This window comes from Gopherus flavomarginatus, chromosome 2 (assembly GCF_025201925.1).
Source record: "Gopherus flavomarginatus isolate rGopFla2 chromosome 2, rGopFla2.mat.asm, whole genome shotgun sequence".
Lineage (NCBI taxonomy): Eukaryota > Metazoa > Chordata > Testudines > Testudinidae > Gopherus > Gopherus flavomarginatus.
Genome location: NC_066618.1, coordinates 89215728 through 89230684, shown reverse-complemented (window position 1 = coordinate 89230684; position 14957 = coordinate 89215728). Strand labels below are relative to the sequence as shown.

The 14957-nt window shown below is 37.0% G+C and overlaps 1 protein-coding gene across 12 annotated transcripts in view; it reads left to right on the top strand.

The window, feature by feature from the left end:
• Positions 1–14957, top strand: part of LRRFIP2 (LRR binding FLII interacting protein 2) — a 125842-nt gene that overhangs the window by 42839 nt on the left and 68046 nt on the right. For 4 of the 12 annotated variants that reach the window (XM_050937977.1, XM_050937976.1, XM_050937978.1 and 1 more), the window contains 3 exons: positions 8259–8327; positions 12174–12215; positions 13893–13955. The exons of the other annotated variants lie outside the window; for them this stretch is intronic. In XM_050937977.1, the coding sequence (XP_050793934.1) occupies positions 8259–8327; positions 12174–12215; positions 13893–13955 (174 nt within the window). The remainder of the gene's footprint in view (positions 1–8258; positions 8328–12173; positions 12216–13892; positions 13956–14957) is intronic. 12 annotated transcript variants of the gene reach the window in all.

Below are 14957 nucleotides of genomic sequence, written 5' to 3'. Positions count from 1 at the left end.
ACATCGTTTCACATTTTTCAGGAACGTAACTACAATGTTAAGTGAGGAGTTATTGTACTTACTGTTAGCCAGGGTGGATTTGATGTAAATCAAATTGATTTAAATCAGTAGTAAGGAAGACTCGATTTAATCATGGATTTCTACATAAAAGTGCATTCTTCTTGGTTGTTATAACCTTAATACATATTCTTCCCAACTCAGAGGTGTATGTAGATTTCATTTTTAGAATGTACACACTATACATTTTCAAGTGATTTATTTTGAAAACTTTTCAGATTAGTTTTACCGCTATATCAGAAAATGAATGATTGATTATTTCATTTACCAAAGGTATTTGAAGCAGATGTTTATGAAGTCACTGGGGAGTGAACTATCTCCATTTCAACAGGTTAATCATTAATATTTGGAGGATTTTCTTGCCATGCTGTATTAGGAGGAGAACATCACCAGACAGACATGTAAATTGTTGTATTTAAGTAAAACAACATTATTTATGTAGTCTGGATTTTTCTTCAACAGCAAACAGACAATATTTTAACAAAACAAGCATATGAATTTTTGAATTTAATTAAACATTTAAGTTTTCCTTTGTTGCACTGTTTTGCATTTTGCATGCATGCCTGTTTTACCCACAGATAGAGGAACTTCATTAAAATATTCCCAAACTGGGTCTCTTTTACGGCCTGCTACCATTACAGGTTTTTCCTTCTAATGAGAGAATGGTATAGTAGGTCTCAGATCAGTGAAGGCTACACTCAGAAAGACCTCAAGACTTCTGGAATACAGGTCTGTCTCATCTTACGCAGGGGTTCTGTTCCGCGATTAGCGCGTAAAGCGAAAACCACGTATAGTCAAAATTACATTGAGTTGAATGGCGGCGGAATCGCCCGCACTGCAGAAACAGTATTTAAATTGTTATTTTTCTCTTTTTTTTGCTTTTGTTTTTGCCGACCGCATAAAGCTGAAATGGCGCATATTAAACGCATGTAAGAGGCGACAGACTTGTACGCTGCTCAAACAGTTTCGCTTTCGTTTCTACTGCCTGTCCCTCCCTTCTCACATTTGTTTCCAGATGTCTTATCCTTGTCCAGATCTATTTCACCCCCAACAATCTTCTATTCATTGAACTTTTTGAAACTGCACTTTTAGAGAGATGTAAGGAGCTGACTCTGTGTACACAAATTTGCAGAGGGAAAATAGGGTAGAGGTCTGTTATTTCTCACATCTATATATTATTTATGTATGCATTTAAAAACATTTTTGCCGTTAACAAGCATGTTATCTCTGGAGACACAAATCCACAGTTTGATAACACAAATCCACAGTTTGATAACTGCAAAACTAAGCATCTCTGATGGTATCTTCTAGACTGAGCACTGAGTCCCATTGGGTAGATAGAAAGATTAACCTAAGTAGTATATGCAGAAGCCCCTGGAGCCCCATAGGATTGCCCTATCCATGAACTATTGGAACTCATTTACAAAACTTTTCTTAAACATTGCATGAGTATATTGTCTCAGACTATAAAATTAGAATTGATAATCCCTATTCCATGATGAGATATCTTTGATCTATAATGTATCTTAATTAAAACTGTTCAGATAAGTGTTTTCCTCAAAAGGCATTTTATCAAAAAATCTGATTTAAATAAAAAAAATTTGATTTTTTTTAAAAAAAAAATTGATTTTTATCGATCCTAGTGTTAGCACATTTACAGTACAACTTTAAATAGAAAGTATTTAAAACTTAGGTCATGTCATTGTACTTGAGCGTCACATGTTCTTCTCCCAAACAAGTGCTGAGGATTATAAACTTGCATAGTCATGTACATGTATGTTATCAGTACATTAAAATAATTCAAGCTGTGTCTGTAGCTGCTGGCATTCATCAGCTGTGCACTGAGGTCAGTGACTTGCCTGCCTGGTATGAAGGTTGCGGATCTCTCGAGGCATCTGGACAGACTTATGTGCAGTGCTGGGGAGGAGCCGGTGGTCGTGGTACATGTAGGTACCAATGACATAGGGAAGGATAGGGAGAGATGTTCTGGAAGCCAAATTTAGGCTTCTAGGGAAGAGACTGAAATCCAGGACCTCTATGGTGGCATTCTCAGAAATGCTCCCAGTTCCACGCGCAGGGCCAGGTAGGCAGGCAGAGCTTCAGAGTCTCAATGCATGGATGAGACAATGGTGTAGAGAGGAGGGGTTTACGTTCATTAGGAACTGGGGAAACTTTTGGGATGAGGGGAGCCTATACAGGAGAGCGTGGCTCTGCCTAAACCAAAGTGGAACCAGACTGCTGGCACTAAACATTAAGAAGGTTGTAGAGCAGTTTTTAAACTAGGAGATGGGGGAAAGCCGACTGCTGCAGAGGAGCATGTGGATCGGACACAGACTTCTCTTAGGGGAGATGATAGGGAATCTCCAGGTTATAGTCAGGAACAGAGGATGGAAGAGGATAATGTAAAGGCCGGATCAGATGATAAACAGTCACATAAAAAAGAATCTGGCACATCAGAAAAGGGCAGACAAATAAACAGGGACAAGTTTTTAAAGTGCTTGTACACAAATGCTAGAAGTCTAAATAATAAGTTGGGTGAACTAGAGTGCCTTGTGATAAAGGAGGATATTGATATAATAGGCATCACAGAAACCTGGTGGACTGAGAGCAATCAATGGGACACAATCATTCCGGGGTACAAAATATATCGGAAGGACAGAACAAGTCGTGCAGAGGGAGGAGTGGCACTATATGTGAAAGAAAATGTAGATTCAAATGAAGTAAAAATCTTAAGCGAATCCACATGTTCCATAGACTCTCTATGGATAGAAATTTCATGCTTTACTGAAAATATAACATTAGGGATCTATTATCGACCTCCTGACCAGGACAATAATAGTGATAATGAAATGCTAAGGGAAATTAGAGATGCTATCAAAATTAAGAACCCAGTAATAGTGGGGGATTTCAATTATCCCCATATTGACTGGGAACATTTCACTTCAGGACGAAATGCAGAGATAAAATTTCTCGATACTTTAAATGACTGCTTCATGGAGCAGCTGGTATGGGAACCCACAAGAGGAGAGGCAACTCTAGATTTAATCCTGAGTGTAGCGCAGGAGCTGGTCCAAGAGGTAACTATAGCAAGACCGCCTGGAAATAGTGACCATAATACAATAGCATTCAACATCCCTGTGGAGGGAAGAACACCTCAACAGCCCAACACTTGTGGCATTTAATTTCAAAAGAGGGAACTATACAAAAATGAGGGGGTTAGTTAAACAAAAGTTAAAAGGTACAGTGACTAAAGTGAAATCCCTGCAAGTTGCACGGGCCCTTTTTAAAGACCCCATAATAGAGGCCCAACTTCAATGTATACCCCAAATTAAGAAACACAGTAAAAGAACTAAAGAAGAGCCGCCGTTGCTTAACAACCATGTAAAAGAAGCAGTGAGAGATAAAAAGACTTCCTTTAAAAAGTGGAAGTCAGATCCTAGTGAGACAAATAGAAAGGAGCACAAGCACTGCCAGCTTAAGTGCAAGAGTGTAATAAGAAAAGCCAAAGAGGAGTTTGAAGAACGGCTAGCCAAAAACTCCAAAGGTAATAACAAAATGTTTAAGTACATCAGAAGCAGGAAGCCTGCTAAACAACCAGTGGAGCCCCTTGACGATCAAAATACAAAAGGAGCGCTTAAAGACGATAAAGTCATTGCGGAGAAACTAAATGCATTCTTTGCTTCAGTCTTCACAGCTGAGGATGTTAGGGAGATTCCCAGACGTGAGCCAGCTTTTGTAGGTGACAAATCTGAGGAACTGTCACAGATTGAAGTGTCACTAGAGGAGGTTTTGGAATTAATTGATAAACTCAGCATTAACAAGTCACCAGGACCAGATGGCATTCACCCAAGAGTTCTGAAAGAACTCAAATGTGAAGTTGCGGAACTATTAACTAAGGTTTATAACCTGTCCTTTAACTCGGCTTCGGTACCCAGTGACTGGAAGTTAGCTAATGTAACACTAATATTTAAAAAGGGCTCTAAAGCTGATCCCGGCAATTACAGACCGGTAAGTCTAACATCCGTACCGGGCAAATGAGTCGAAACAATAGTTAAGAATAAAATTGTCAGGCACATAGAAAAACATAAACTGTTGAGCAATAGTCAACATGGCTTCTGTAAAGGGAAATCGTGTCTTACTGATCTATTAGAGTTCTTGGCAGGGGTCAACAAACGTGGACAAGGGGGATCCAGTGGACATAGTGTACTTAGATTTCCAGAAAGCCTTTGACAAGGTCCCTCACTAAACGCTTTTATGTAAATTAAGCTGTCATGGGATAAAAGGGAAGGTCCTTTTATGGATTGAGAACTGGTTAAAAGACAGGGAACAAAGGGTAGGAATTAATGGTAAATTCTCAGAATGGAGAGAGGTAACTAGTGGTGTTCCCCAAGGGTCAGTCCTAAGACCAATCCTATTCAATTTATTCATAAATGATTTGGAGAAAGGGATAAACAGTGAGGTGGCAAAGTTTGCAGATGATTCTAAACTGCTCAAGATAGTTAAGACCAAAGCAGATTGTGAAGAACTTCAAAAAGATCTCACAAAACTAAGTGATTGGGCAACAAAATGGCAAATGAAATGTATTGTGGATAAATGTAAAGTAATGCACATTGGAAAAAAAAACCCCAACTATACATACAATATGATGGGGGCTAATTTAGCTACAACGAGTCAGGAAAAAGATCTTGGAGTCATCGTGGATAGTTCTCTGAAGATGTCCACGCAGTGCGCAGAGGCCGTCAAAAAAGCAAACAGGATGTTAGGAATCATTAAAAAGGGGATAGAGAATAAGACTGAGAATATATTATTGCCCTTATATAAATCCATGGTATGCCCACATATCGAATACTGTGTACAGATGTGGTCTCCTCACCTCAAAAAAGATATTCTAACACTAGAAAAGGTTCAGAAAAGGGCAACTAAAATGATTAAGGGTTTGGAGAGGGTCCCATATGAGGAAAGATTAAAGAAGCTAGGCCTCTTCAGCTTGGAAAAGAGGAGACTAAAGGGGGATATGATAGAGGTATATAAAATCATGAGTGATGTGGAGAAAGTGGATAAGGAAAAGTTATTTACTTATTCCCATAATACAAGAACTAGGAGTCACCAAATAAAATTAATAGGTAGCAGGTTTAAAACAAATAAAAGGAAGTTCTTCTTCACACAGCGCACAGTCAACTTGTGGAACTTCTTACCTGAGGAGGTTGTGAAGGCTGGGACTATGACAATGTTTAAAAGGGAACTGGATAAATTCATGGTGGCTAAGTCCATAAATGGCTATTAGCCAGGAAGGGTAAAGAATGGTGTCCCTAGCCTCTGTGCATCATAGGATGGAGATGGATGGCAGGAGAGAGATCACTTGATCATTGCCTGTTAGCTTCACTCCCTCCGGGGCACCTGGTGTTGGCCACTGTCGGTAGACAGATACTGGGCTAGATTGACCTTTGGTCTGACCCGGTATGGCCGTTCTTATGTTCTTACGTTATGTTCTTATGATTCAAAGCTGCTCTTGATAATTGCTTAGAATTCTTTGTTTAGGTGGTACTACTTTTGAAAGAAAAGTAGATCTAAAAATGTTTCTCCTCGTTCCCTTGCCTCTTCCTTCTCTTCTCTTTGCTCCTTTTCTACCTTCTTTTTCTCCCAATTCCCCTCCTCTTCCTTTCTCATTCATTCTTTGTTTCCCTTCCACTTCCCTCTCATCTTCTCTTCCTCTACCCTAAGAGTTGCTTCCCTCTCCTAATTCTCTACACACTTCTTACCGCTCAAATCTACTTTTTGATCCTTGCATTTCTGTCTCCTCCTTTCCTATGGTGGCTTTTCTTTCACACTTAGGACCACACAGATCTCTCTATGTTCTGTTTTTGCACTCTTGCAGAAGTGGAGAACATTCCTTCTTATTTCTTCATCATTCACTTTTAGCCGCAGCCCACACACAAGAGATTTGCAAGCTATTCTGTTCACTGGCTTCAGACCTATAGAAAACAATTTTGTAGTGGTGATATGTGTGGCAGTTCACCAACATCTACAGCTCCTTTCCTTCAATCTGTTTCCATTTCTTTGACCATCCTTTCCTCCCAGTCTTATGACAGACTTCCCCCCCAGACTCAGACAAAAGCAGGAAAGGGGCAGTGTTGAGCGCTGAAATTCAATTCTCCACCAGAGCATTTTGTATCTTAAAGAAAACAAATGTTGAGCTTTTCTTATATCCAATAATACTGTGAAGATCCTTAAGTATGATTCATCTCAGTAGTAACATTTAAATAAATTATCTATTTGCTTTTCTGTTTTAATCACTCCAAAAGAGAGAAGAGTTCTAGAAAACTGAAAGAGGAACATTGTAATGTCAATATTAAGGGAGTGAAATTGCTAATTACAGACCAATGATTAATTTCAATCTCAATAAACTTTTTTTAAAGCATCTTACTGCGTGGATAGAACTGGAACATAAGAAATTGTCCATGTGAGTTTACAAAGAACAGATCTTGTCAGAGAAAGTTGAAATTTTTGAAAAATGATTAGAAGTTTACTACTGAGCAAGTGATAACTGTGTGGTAAATGGATTTTAGTCAAACATTTGATAAAGTATTTCTGCAATATACATTGTTATACTTGTTTTCCATCGATTACTTCTAATAGATGTATGTATGTATATGTGTAAATGTAATTACAGAAATTCTGCACAAAATAGCTTGGCAGAATTTGATTTTTACTTTTCATAATTTCAACAGAACTGTTTTTAAACTGTTTTTTTCTAGTTTTATCTATTTGTGTTCACACTTGCATAAAGTTATGACTTAAGCATATTTTGTATTTTATTTTAATTTTTACAGTTGCAGGAAATTATGGGAGAGGGTCAGAGTATGGAGGGGGTCAGACAATTATGTAATGATAGTAGATGTTGAGACTTAAACTAAAGGTTTCTAACGATTAAAACTCAAATAGCCAATATCACATGTCAAAATATACAAAGTAAATATCCCTAAAACAAAATCTAATTTCCCCAGCAGCATTTTTCTTTCTTTGCCTATCATTACATTTTTATTGATGGAAATATTTTTATTTATTTGTGTGTGTACAATGAAATAAATGTTTAGTTACACATTCCAATAAAAATCTAATCTCTTTCAAGCTTAAAAATAGTCAAGCTTGGTTCCTCAGTTAATGCAAACAACACTTTATTTATGAGGTTAATATTCAATATGCTTTTCTCTAAAGCAGACCATTTCTGACTCTTCTTTTTGGAATACAAACTTAAATCTTCTTGTTATCAGTAGAAGCTAGAAGATGACTAGTTACCAAATGTCAGAAAACAAAAACAAATCTTCTTTGCATTTATTATTTATATTATGATAGTGCTCATGTAGTCTACCCAGCCAGTCTCAGGTAGTGAGTCTCAGAGACTGGGTCTACATACTCATGGAGCTAAGGCTACCATGCTATTTAAGTGCTTTGCTAAATTGTGCCCTAAATGAAATTAATAGTGGCATATTTTACATTCAAAACCATTGAGAATGTTGGTCTCCTTTATATGTCTGGTCATGTTTTAAAGTTAATATTTGTAATATGGTATAACTTACCTTTTGCTATAAAATATCACTGGGACTTTTTATATGAAATTGCCGTAGAACTGTATTTATAGATTATAAGTAAGGCAAAGAAATTGAAGTACTTAATGAGAAAACAGAAGTGCTAGATGTTATGTTAATATAAGAAAAAAAACGTGCACATATAATAGATATGCAGGTCTTATTATTATGCTGTATTATTGAAAAGTGTATATGTATATGAATGTATTCCATGACAGAAAACATTAATAAATGCACCTACCCACACCAGAAATTAGAGAAACTAATCTGGTAGATAAGCATTAGCCTTTCTTCATCTTTTCCAAAGAGAAAATAATTTGCTGAAAGCAGTCATGTTTCTCATTCTTTAAGAAATAAAACACAATTAAAGAAAGCACAAACTAGTGGTTAGAAATCGCACATGAGATGGTGATTCATGGTACTTGTCAGTGGTGATCACACAACTCACTCTTAAATTATACTGTCATTCCTGGTGCATAAAATTAGCTTTATTATGCTGCTCACCATGCATAGAGTACAGATTTATATATATCTGTATGTTAAAAGCAGTTTATTTTGAATTTATATACTGTTATATATTTGAAATTCATAACCTTCTGCAATTTAATTCCTAAGAGTTCATCTTTGGATATCAGTGGGTCTCGTAGCAGCAGAACAAGCACCCCCAGGAGGAGAGATCTTGTGGTGTGTAACCTGGAAATGAGCATTTTTGACTTGTTCATGTAATGTAACATTTTGTGTGCCTACTTGATCAAAAATAGTAATAAAATACTGAACACTTATTTCAGCTAGAACACATTATTTTAATGGAAAACAGTAGTTACTGGAGTGTGTTGTTTGTATAATACACTTTCATTGGAAGAAAGCTGTATTTGAAGGCTCTAAGAAATCTGTGGCTTGAGTTTTATTTTGGCTCAGCAAACCAATGTGGGAACATTGTTGTGGGAAGAGGTGGTTTTTCAGGTCCTCAACAGAAATGTGTTGAGATGACAAAACTTGAAAACCACTGCCTTAAATTAAATGTAGATTCTCTGCTGCAGCTTTTGGCAGAAGACTGCTTCAAGCTTCAATTTGTAGATTGCTCAAGCCATATCTTTTTGGGGTAGATACTGCACTTTTAGTTCCGTGAGCTGGGCTGAAATAAGAAAATGAAGGATAACTATTATTTTAGCTTAGACAATTTTATCTGTAATGTTTATATGCAGATTTTAATGTCTTCTGAAGTTATTGGATTGTTGTTGAATTATGATTACAGTTCCGTATTATCACAGAGGTCGCGGTAGTCATGGAGTCTGTGACTTTCTGCAACCTCTGAGACTTCTGCAGCAATTAGTGTGGCTGACCCCTGCAGTGGTTCTGCAGTCAGCCACTCAGGCGGCCCCGCAGCCAGCCATAACAGCCACTGCTGGAGCGGCATCAGCCCTGGGGCCAGCTGCATGGGCTACTGCTCAGGTGGCCCTGGGCAGCTGGCCCCAGGGACTGCCCGAGCAACGGCCAATGTGGCTGGCTCTGGGGACTGCCTCTAGAGCAGTCCTGAGGTTGATGGGATCCGATGCAGCTAGGTGGCTCCTGGCAGTGGTCCCAGGGTGGCCGGAGCAGTGGCTGAACCCCTTGGGCTTCCCCCACAGCAGCAGCCTAAGTGGCAGCAGGCCCCTGGGGCTCTCCCCTTCCCAGCAGCTGCTGCTGCACAGACCCCCAACCCTCCAAAAAAGATTCAATCATGAATATTTATGGTATAAGTCATGGACAGGTCACGGGCAGAGACTTTTTGTTTCTTGCCCCTGACCTGTCCATGACTTTTACTAAAAATACCTGTGACTGAAATGTAACTGTAATCCCATATATGGGGTTTTGATGGCAACAGCACTCTTCAGTCTGATGTGTCTCCATGTGTTGCATTTAAAATCACAGTTTTTTAGTTAAAATAGTGCAACTTAAAAAGAAAACCAGACCTGAGTCTGGGTATGAAGACAGATATTCAGAGAATCAAATTAACAACCAAGAGATTATCCTTTTAAGTCTCCTCTTAGCAGTTTAAATTTCTTAATGGAAAAAAAACCAAACAAGTTTTGGCTTCAGTTATAGCATTAATAGTGTATAGAAAGGTTCTGACACCAGTTTCCATTTTTTTTTTTTAATTCCTGTTAGTCAGAAAAGTGACACTTAAATAACACCAGCATTCTCAACAGTTCTGCTTCCTATGAGTACTAAAAATCTGTATCTGCTTGCTTCATTGTCAAGAATAAATTCTTATTTCTGACAACATTGCAAAACCAACATCAATAGAAGGGGGACCTGGATGCTTTTGTGGCTTATGCATCACCAACAGATTGGCTAACTAAGTTACAGTTGTGGAATCTTGAAGAATTTATAACCCAGAAAGAACACAGATTTACTTTCACATCCCAAGACTAACACTTAAAGAATTTTTGTATCTGTAAGTTGAGCAAATTTGATGTCTGGTATTGTGAGACAGTAAGCATGGAACCCTACAACTACAATAATATTATTAGAGAGTCATTTTCCAGAGTGTTTCCACATTCTCATACAGATGTTGTAACAGAAGTTGTGTAAATATTTAAAGTTCTGATATTCAAGGAGTATGAAAAACTGGTCATGTAGGGCTGGCTGACTGTTGTCACAAATCATCTCACTTTTCAGTAGGACTGCCAAGTGATTAAAAAATTAGTTGCGCAATTAATCGCACTGTTAAACGATAATAGAATACCATGTATATAAATATTTGTGGATGTTTTCTACATTTTCAAATATATTTCAATTACAACACAGAATACAAAGTGTACAGTGCTCACTTTATATTTGTTTACAAATATTTTCACTGTAAAAAACAAAAGAAATAGTATATTTCAGTTCACCTAATACAAGTGCTGTAGTGCAATCTCTTTATGATGAAAGTTGAACTTACAAATGTAGAATTATGTACAAAAAATAACTGCATTCAAAAATAAAACAATGTAAAACTTTAGAACAAACAAGTCTACTCAGTCCTGCTGCAGCCAATCGCTCAGACAAACAAGTTTGGTAACAATTTGCAAGAGATAATGCTGCCCGCGTCTTGTTTAAAATGTCACCTGAAAGTGAGAACAGGTGTTTGCATGGCATGTTGTAGCTTGCATCGCAAGATACTTACATGCCAGATGCTCTAAAGATTCATATGGCCCTTCATGCTTCAACCACCATTCCAGGAGACATGCATCCATGCTGATGATGAGTTCTGCTTGATAATGATCCAAAGCAGAGCGGACCAACGAATGTTCATTTTCATCATCTGAGTCAGATGCCGCCAGCAGAAGGTTGTCTTTCTTTTTTGGTGGTTTGGGTTCTGTAGTTTCCGCATCAGAGTGTTGCTCTTTTAAGACTTCTGAATGCGTTTAAGTATGTTACTTAAATTTGTGACTGAACTCCTTGGGTTGAGTGCTGTATCTATCCTTAGAAATCTCACATTGGTACCTTCTTTGCGTTTTGTCAAATCTGCAGTGAAAGTGTTCTTAAAATGAACAACATATGCTGGGTCATCATCTGAGACTGCTATAAGATGAAATATATAGCAGAATGTGTATAAAACAGAACAAAAGACATACAGTTCTCCTCCGAGGAGTTCAGTCACAAATTTAATTAACTTTTTTTTTTAACAAGCATCATCAGTATGGAAGTATGTCCTCTGGGATGGTGGCCAAAGCATGAAGGGGCATATGAATGTTTAGCATATTGACATGTAAATGCTTTGCAACGCCGGCTACAAAAGTGCCATGTGAATGTCTGTTCTCACTTTCAGCTGACCTAAATAAGCATTCAATAGTATCTTCCATAAATGTGAACAAACTTGTTTGTCTTAGCAATTGGTTGAACAAGAAGTAGGACCGAATGGACTTGTAGGCTCTAAAGTTTTGCAGTTATGTAACAAACAAAAACAATCTACGTTTGTAAGTTACACTTTCATGACAGAGATTGAACTATAGTACTTGTAGGAGATTAATTGAAAAATACTAAATTTATTATTTTTACAGTGCAAATATTTGTAATAAAAAATAAGTGAGCACTGTACACTTTGTATTCTGTGTTGTAATAGAAATAAATATATTTGAAAACATCGAAAAATATTTAATAAATTCCAATTGATATTCTATTGTTTAACAGTGCTATTAATCATGATACATTTTTTTAATCGCAGTTAATTTTTTTGAATTAATGGCGTGCGTTAACTGCGTCTAATCGACAGCTCTACTTTTCAGAAATTTGCACATTTTTAGCAGTATGCTAAGAAATAGCTGTTCTAATTTCTAAAAAAAATCTATTTTCCCTCAAAAATGCCAGTTTGTGATGCATAATATTTCTTAGTGTGAATGTTGACTGTTGTACTCTGTAAATCTGTGATTCTCTTAATCCTCTTAATTTTTGACTACTGCTTTATTGATATAAACATTTGATTTTTATTTTTTTCTGTCCTGTTTTCCTGTTGTCTTGGCATTCTGAAATTCTTCTTTCTTTATTGTTGGTTTATACCTTTAGTGTGATGATGTGAAGGATAGATCTACAAGACATTCACTCTCAGTACGTAGATAATTTGCATGTCTCTATATGAATAACGGCTACTTTCAAACTTTTAAGAGACTTAATCACATTAATTTTGAATGATTGTGAGCTCTTAAAAAATTATCACTAAATTGATCTTGCCTACTGTGTTCTCCGTTAGGATATGATTACAAATGTAAATATTTTGGAAGGGTGCATGTATAACTACTTTTCTGACAAAAAGTGAAGGTATAGAATATACAATTTTAAATCTAAATAACTATCTGTATGTGTCATTCATTGTTAAATTACTTTCTGTTTTAAGGTAATATTATAATAGCATTATAATTACTGTTCTGAAGACCATGGTATTGGCATGGGGGTCCTTTAAAGTCTTTTCTACTTATCTCTGCCATTTTAAATATATTACTTCCGTTTAACTTGGCATACAAATTAGACTGAGGAAACATACATTTTTGAAAACTAGTATACTCTTATTGTGCATGAAAATATACTACTTTATCATAGCTGCTAATGCTCTGATCTTGCAACTTGTTCCACTTAGGCAGAACCCTGCACCCATACTGGCTGCTGCATGATCCTAAAATAGTGGGGTGAACTGCCAGCTCATATACACTAGGACTTGCAAAGTTGCTTATATCAGTGGGATAGATGTGGTATTTGGAATGGTGGGAAATCCTGTGTTTTATTAAAAAAAAAAAAAAAAAAAAGTACATAGAATATACACAGGAGAGGTGTTCTGATGACTGGAAGGCATGTTATACATCAGTTAGGGGCAAATAATCCTGAGGCAAATAATACAGAGGAGGTTCACACACAACAGAGCCCTGCTGTCAGGGCTTGCCATTGTGCAGCAAGGATTTGTGGCCAAGACTAGTTGATCTGTTGCTAGGTGCAATCCAAATGGTTCAGCACCTACCCCGCAGCTGTATTAGCATAAATATTACAGTGGCCATGTCAGCTTTTAGGCTGGAGCCAGCTCAGAGACCTGTCCAGGAAGGATTTCTTCCACTTCTCATTGCAGAGCGTGCTGAGATTTTGCACTGTGTCTGAGACTTGGGCTGTAAGTAATTCATGCCCCTTGATTCAGACTCTCTGTAAATGGAGGAAGAAAAGATTTATCTGTTACATTTGGGTCACAAAATCATAAGGGCTAGATTCAACAACCCCAAAAAATCTTAAATTCTCAAAACACAGGGATCAGGGACTGTTCAGATCCCTTTAAGCAGAGATAGGAATCAAACATTTTTGTTACTAACATGAATCTGTAAACAAACAAACTAAATTAACACCCATAAACTTTGAATAAACCATGAGATTAAGTAGGTGAAAGGAATAAACTATTAATATTCTTTTATCTTTAAGCTTATTTTTTCAAATTAGCACATTTTACTTTTTTGAGAACTACTGTGAATATTGAACACTGGTTGTCTTTACTGGATAACTCAAGACCGATGAAGTTGCAGTCACACTCATCTGACCCTTCGTCTGGGTTTAGTGATATGAGCAACCTGCATCTGGTATTTTAGCCCAATCCCCATTCCTCTAACTAGGTAGGTCAGTGTTTTCTATGGCCATGCTCCTCCAGAATGGTGAGCGTTTTGTTAAGAATTGTATGTTCCTTCTTTTATTATGCTCTGGTGTTGAAGATGCTGTTGTTGGTTAGTATTTACTTGCTAAATTTTTTACTTATAGAATCCTGCTTACAGTGACTTTCACGGAATAAAGAAGTCTTCTAGTTCCCATAAAGATCTCTTGGTTAGTGTTCTCATGCAATATTTGTTATGAATATACTAAATAAGTATAGAGCGTCCTTTACAAGTAAATTCTATATATGTTTACTATACTGGGGCTATGCATGTCTTGGTTATAGTAAAAGAAATTTAGGTGACATATGTGATGGTATGGGCCAAATTCAGAGCAGAATTTGGCCCATATCATATCTGATTTGATTGCAACTCCAGTCATGTCAGCAGAATTATGTGTGTACTACTCAGAGCAGAATTTCAATCATATACAAAGAGGTCTTTGCTAAGCTTTTGGAAATATTTGCAATAGTAATACTTCTGTGGATGAAAATTTATTTTCAGTTTTTTTCATTTGATTTCATTTCATTTGCTCTGAGGGGACAGAGGAACCTACTTCATATCTACCGCTGATTCTATCAGTAGTGAGTACAGATATTCCCAGAGTTACGTAAACCTGATGTATGCAAATCTGTGCTTATGGAAAAAGTTCTATAAACTAAAAATAGGAGTGTTTTTTTGTGTGTAATGGTCGGATATATGTTTCCAACTTGCGCAAAATTCGAATTACGCAAGGCGTTCCGGAACGGAACATTTGTGTAAGTCGGGGAGTGTCTTTAGCTTAAATTCTGTTGTGCAGGTTAAGTTTGCCATAAACATTTGACACCATATCAGTGACTTTTTTGAAAAAGGTGTTGGGAATATTGTGATCTCCAGAAAGCGGTTGTAGAATGTCCAAGTGTACATTTAAAAAATAAGATATTGACAGGAAATATTTAATTAAAAAATACATATATTTAGGATGGTATTTTCGAAAGGTCCCAGCCTGATAAATGAGTCATTGATTAAATGAGCACAGAGTTAGGCCACCTTTGAAAAATCACACCTTGAATCTATACTTTTCTCTCACTACTGAAATATTTTCTTATTTTCACAGCACTGTATAGTTTCTGCCACATTTTTTAAAATGCCACTCTTTCCAAAGAGCCACAATTTGCTACATCCCAATACATGT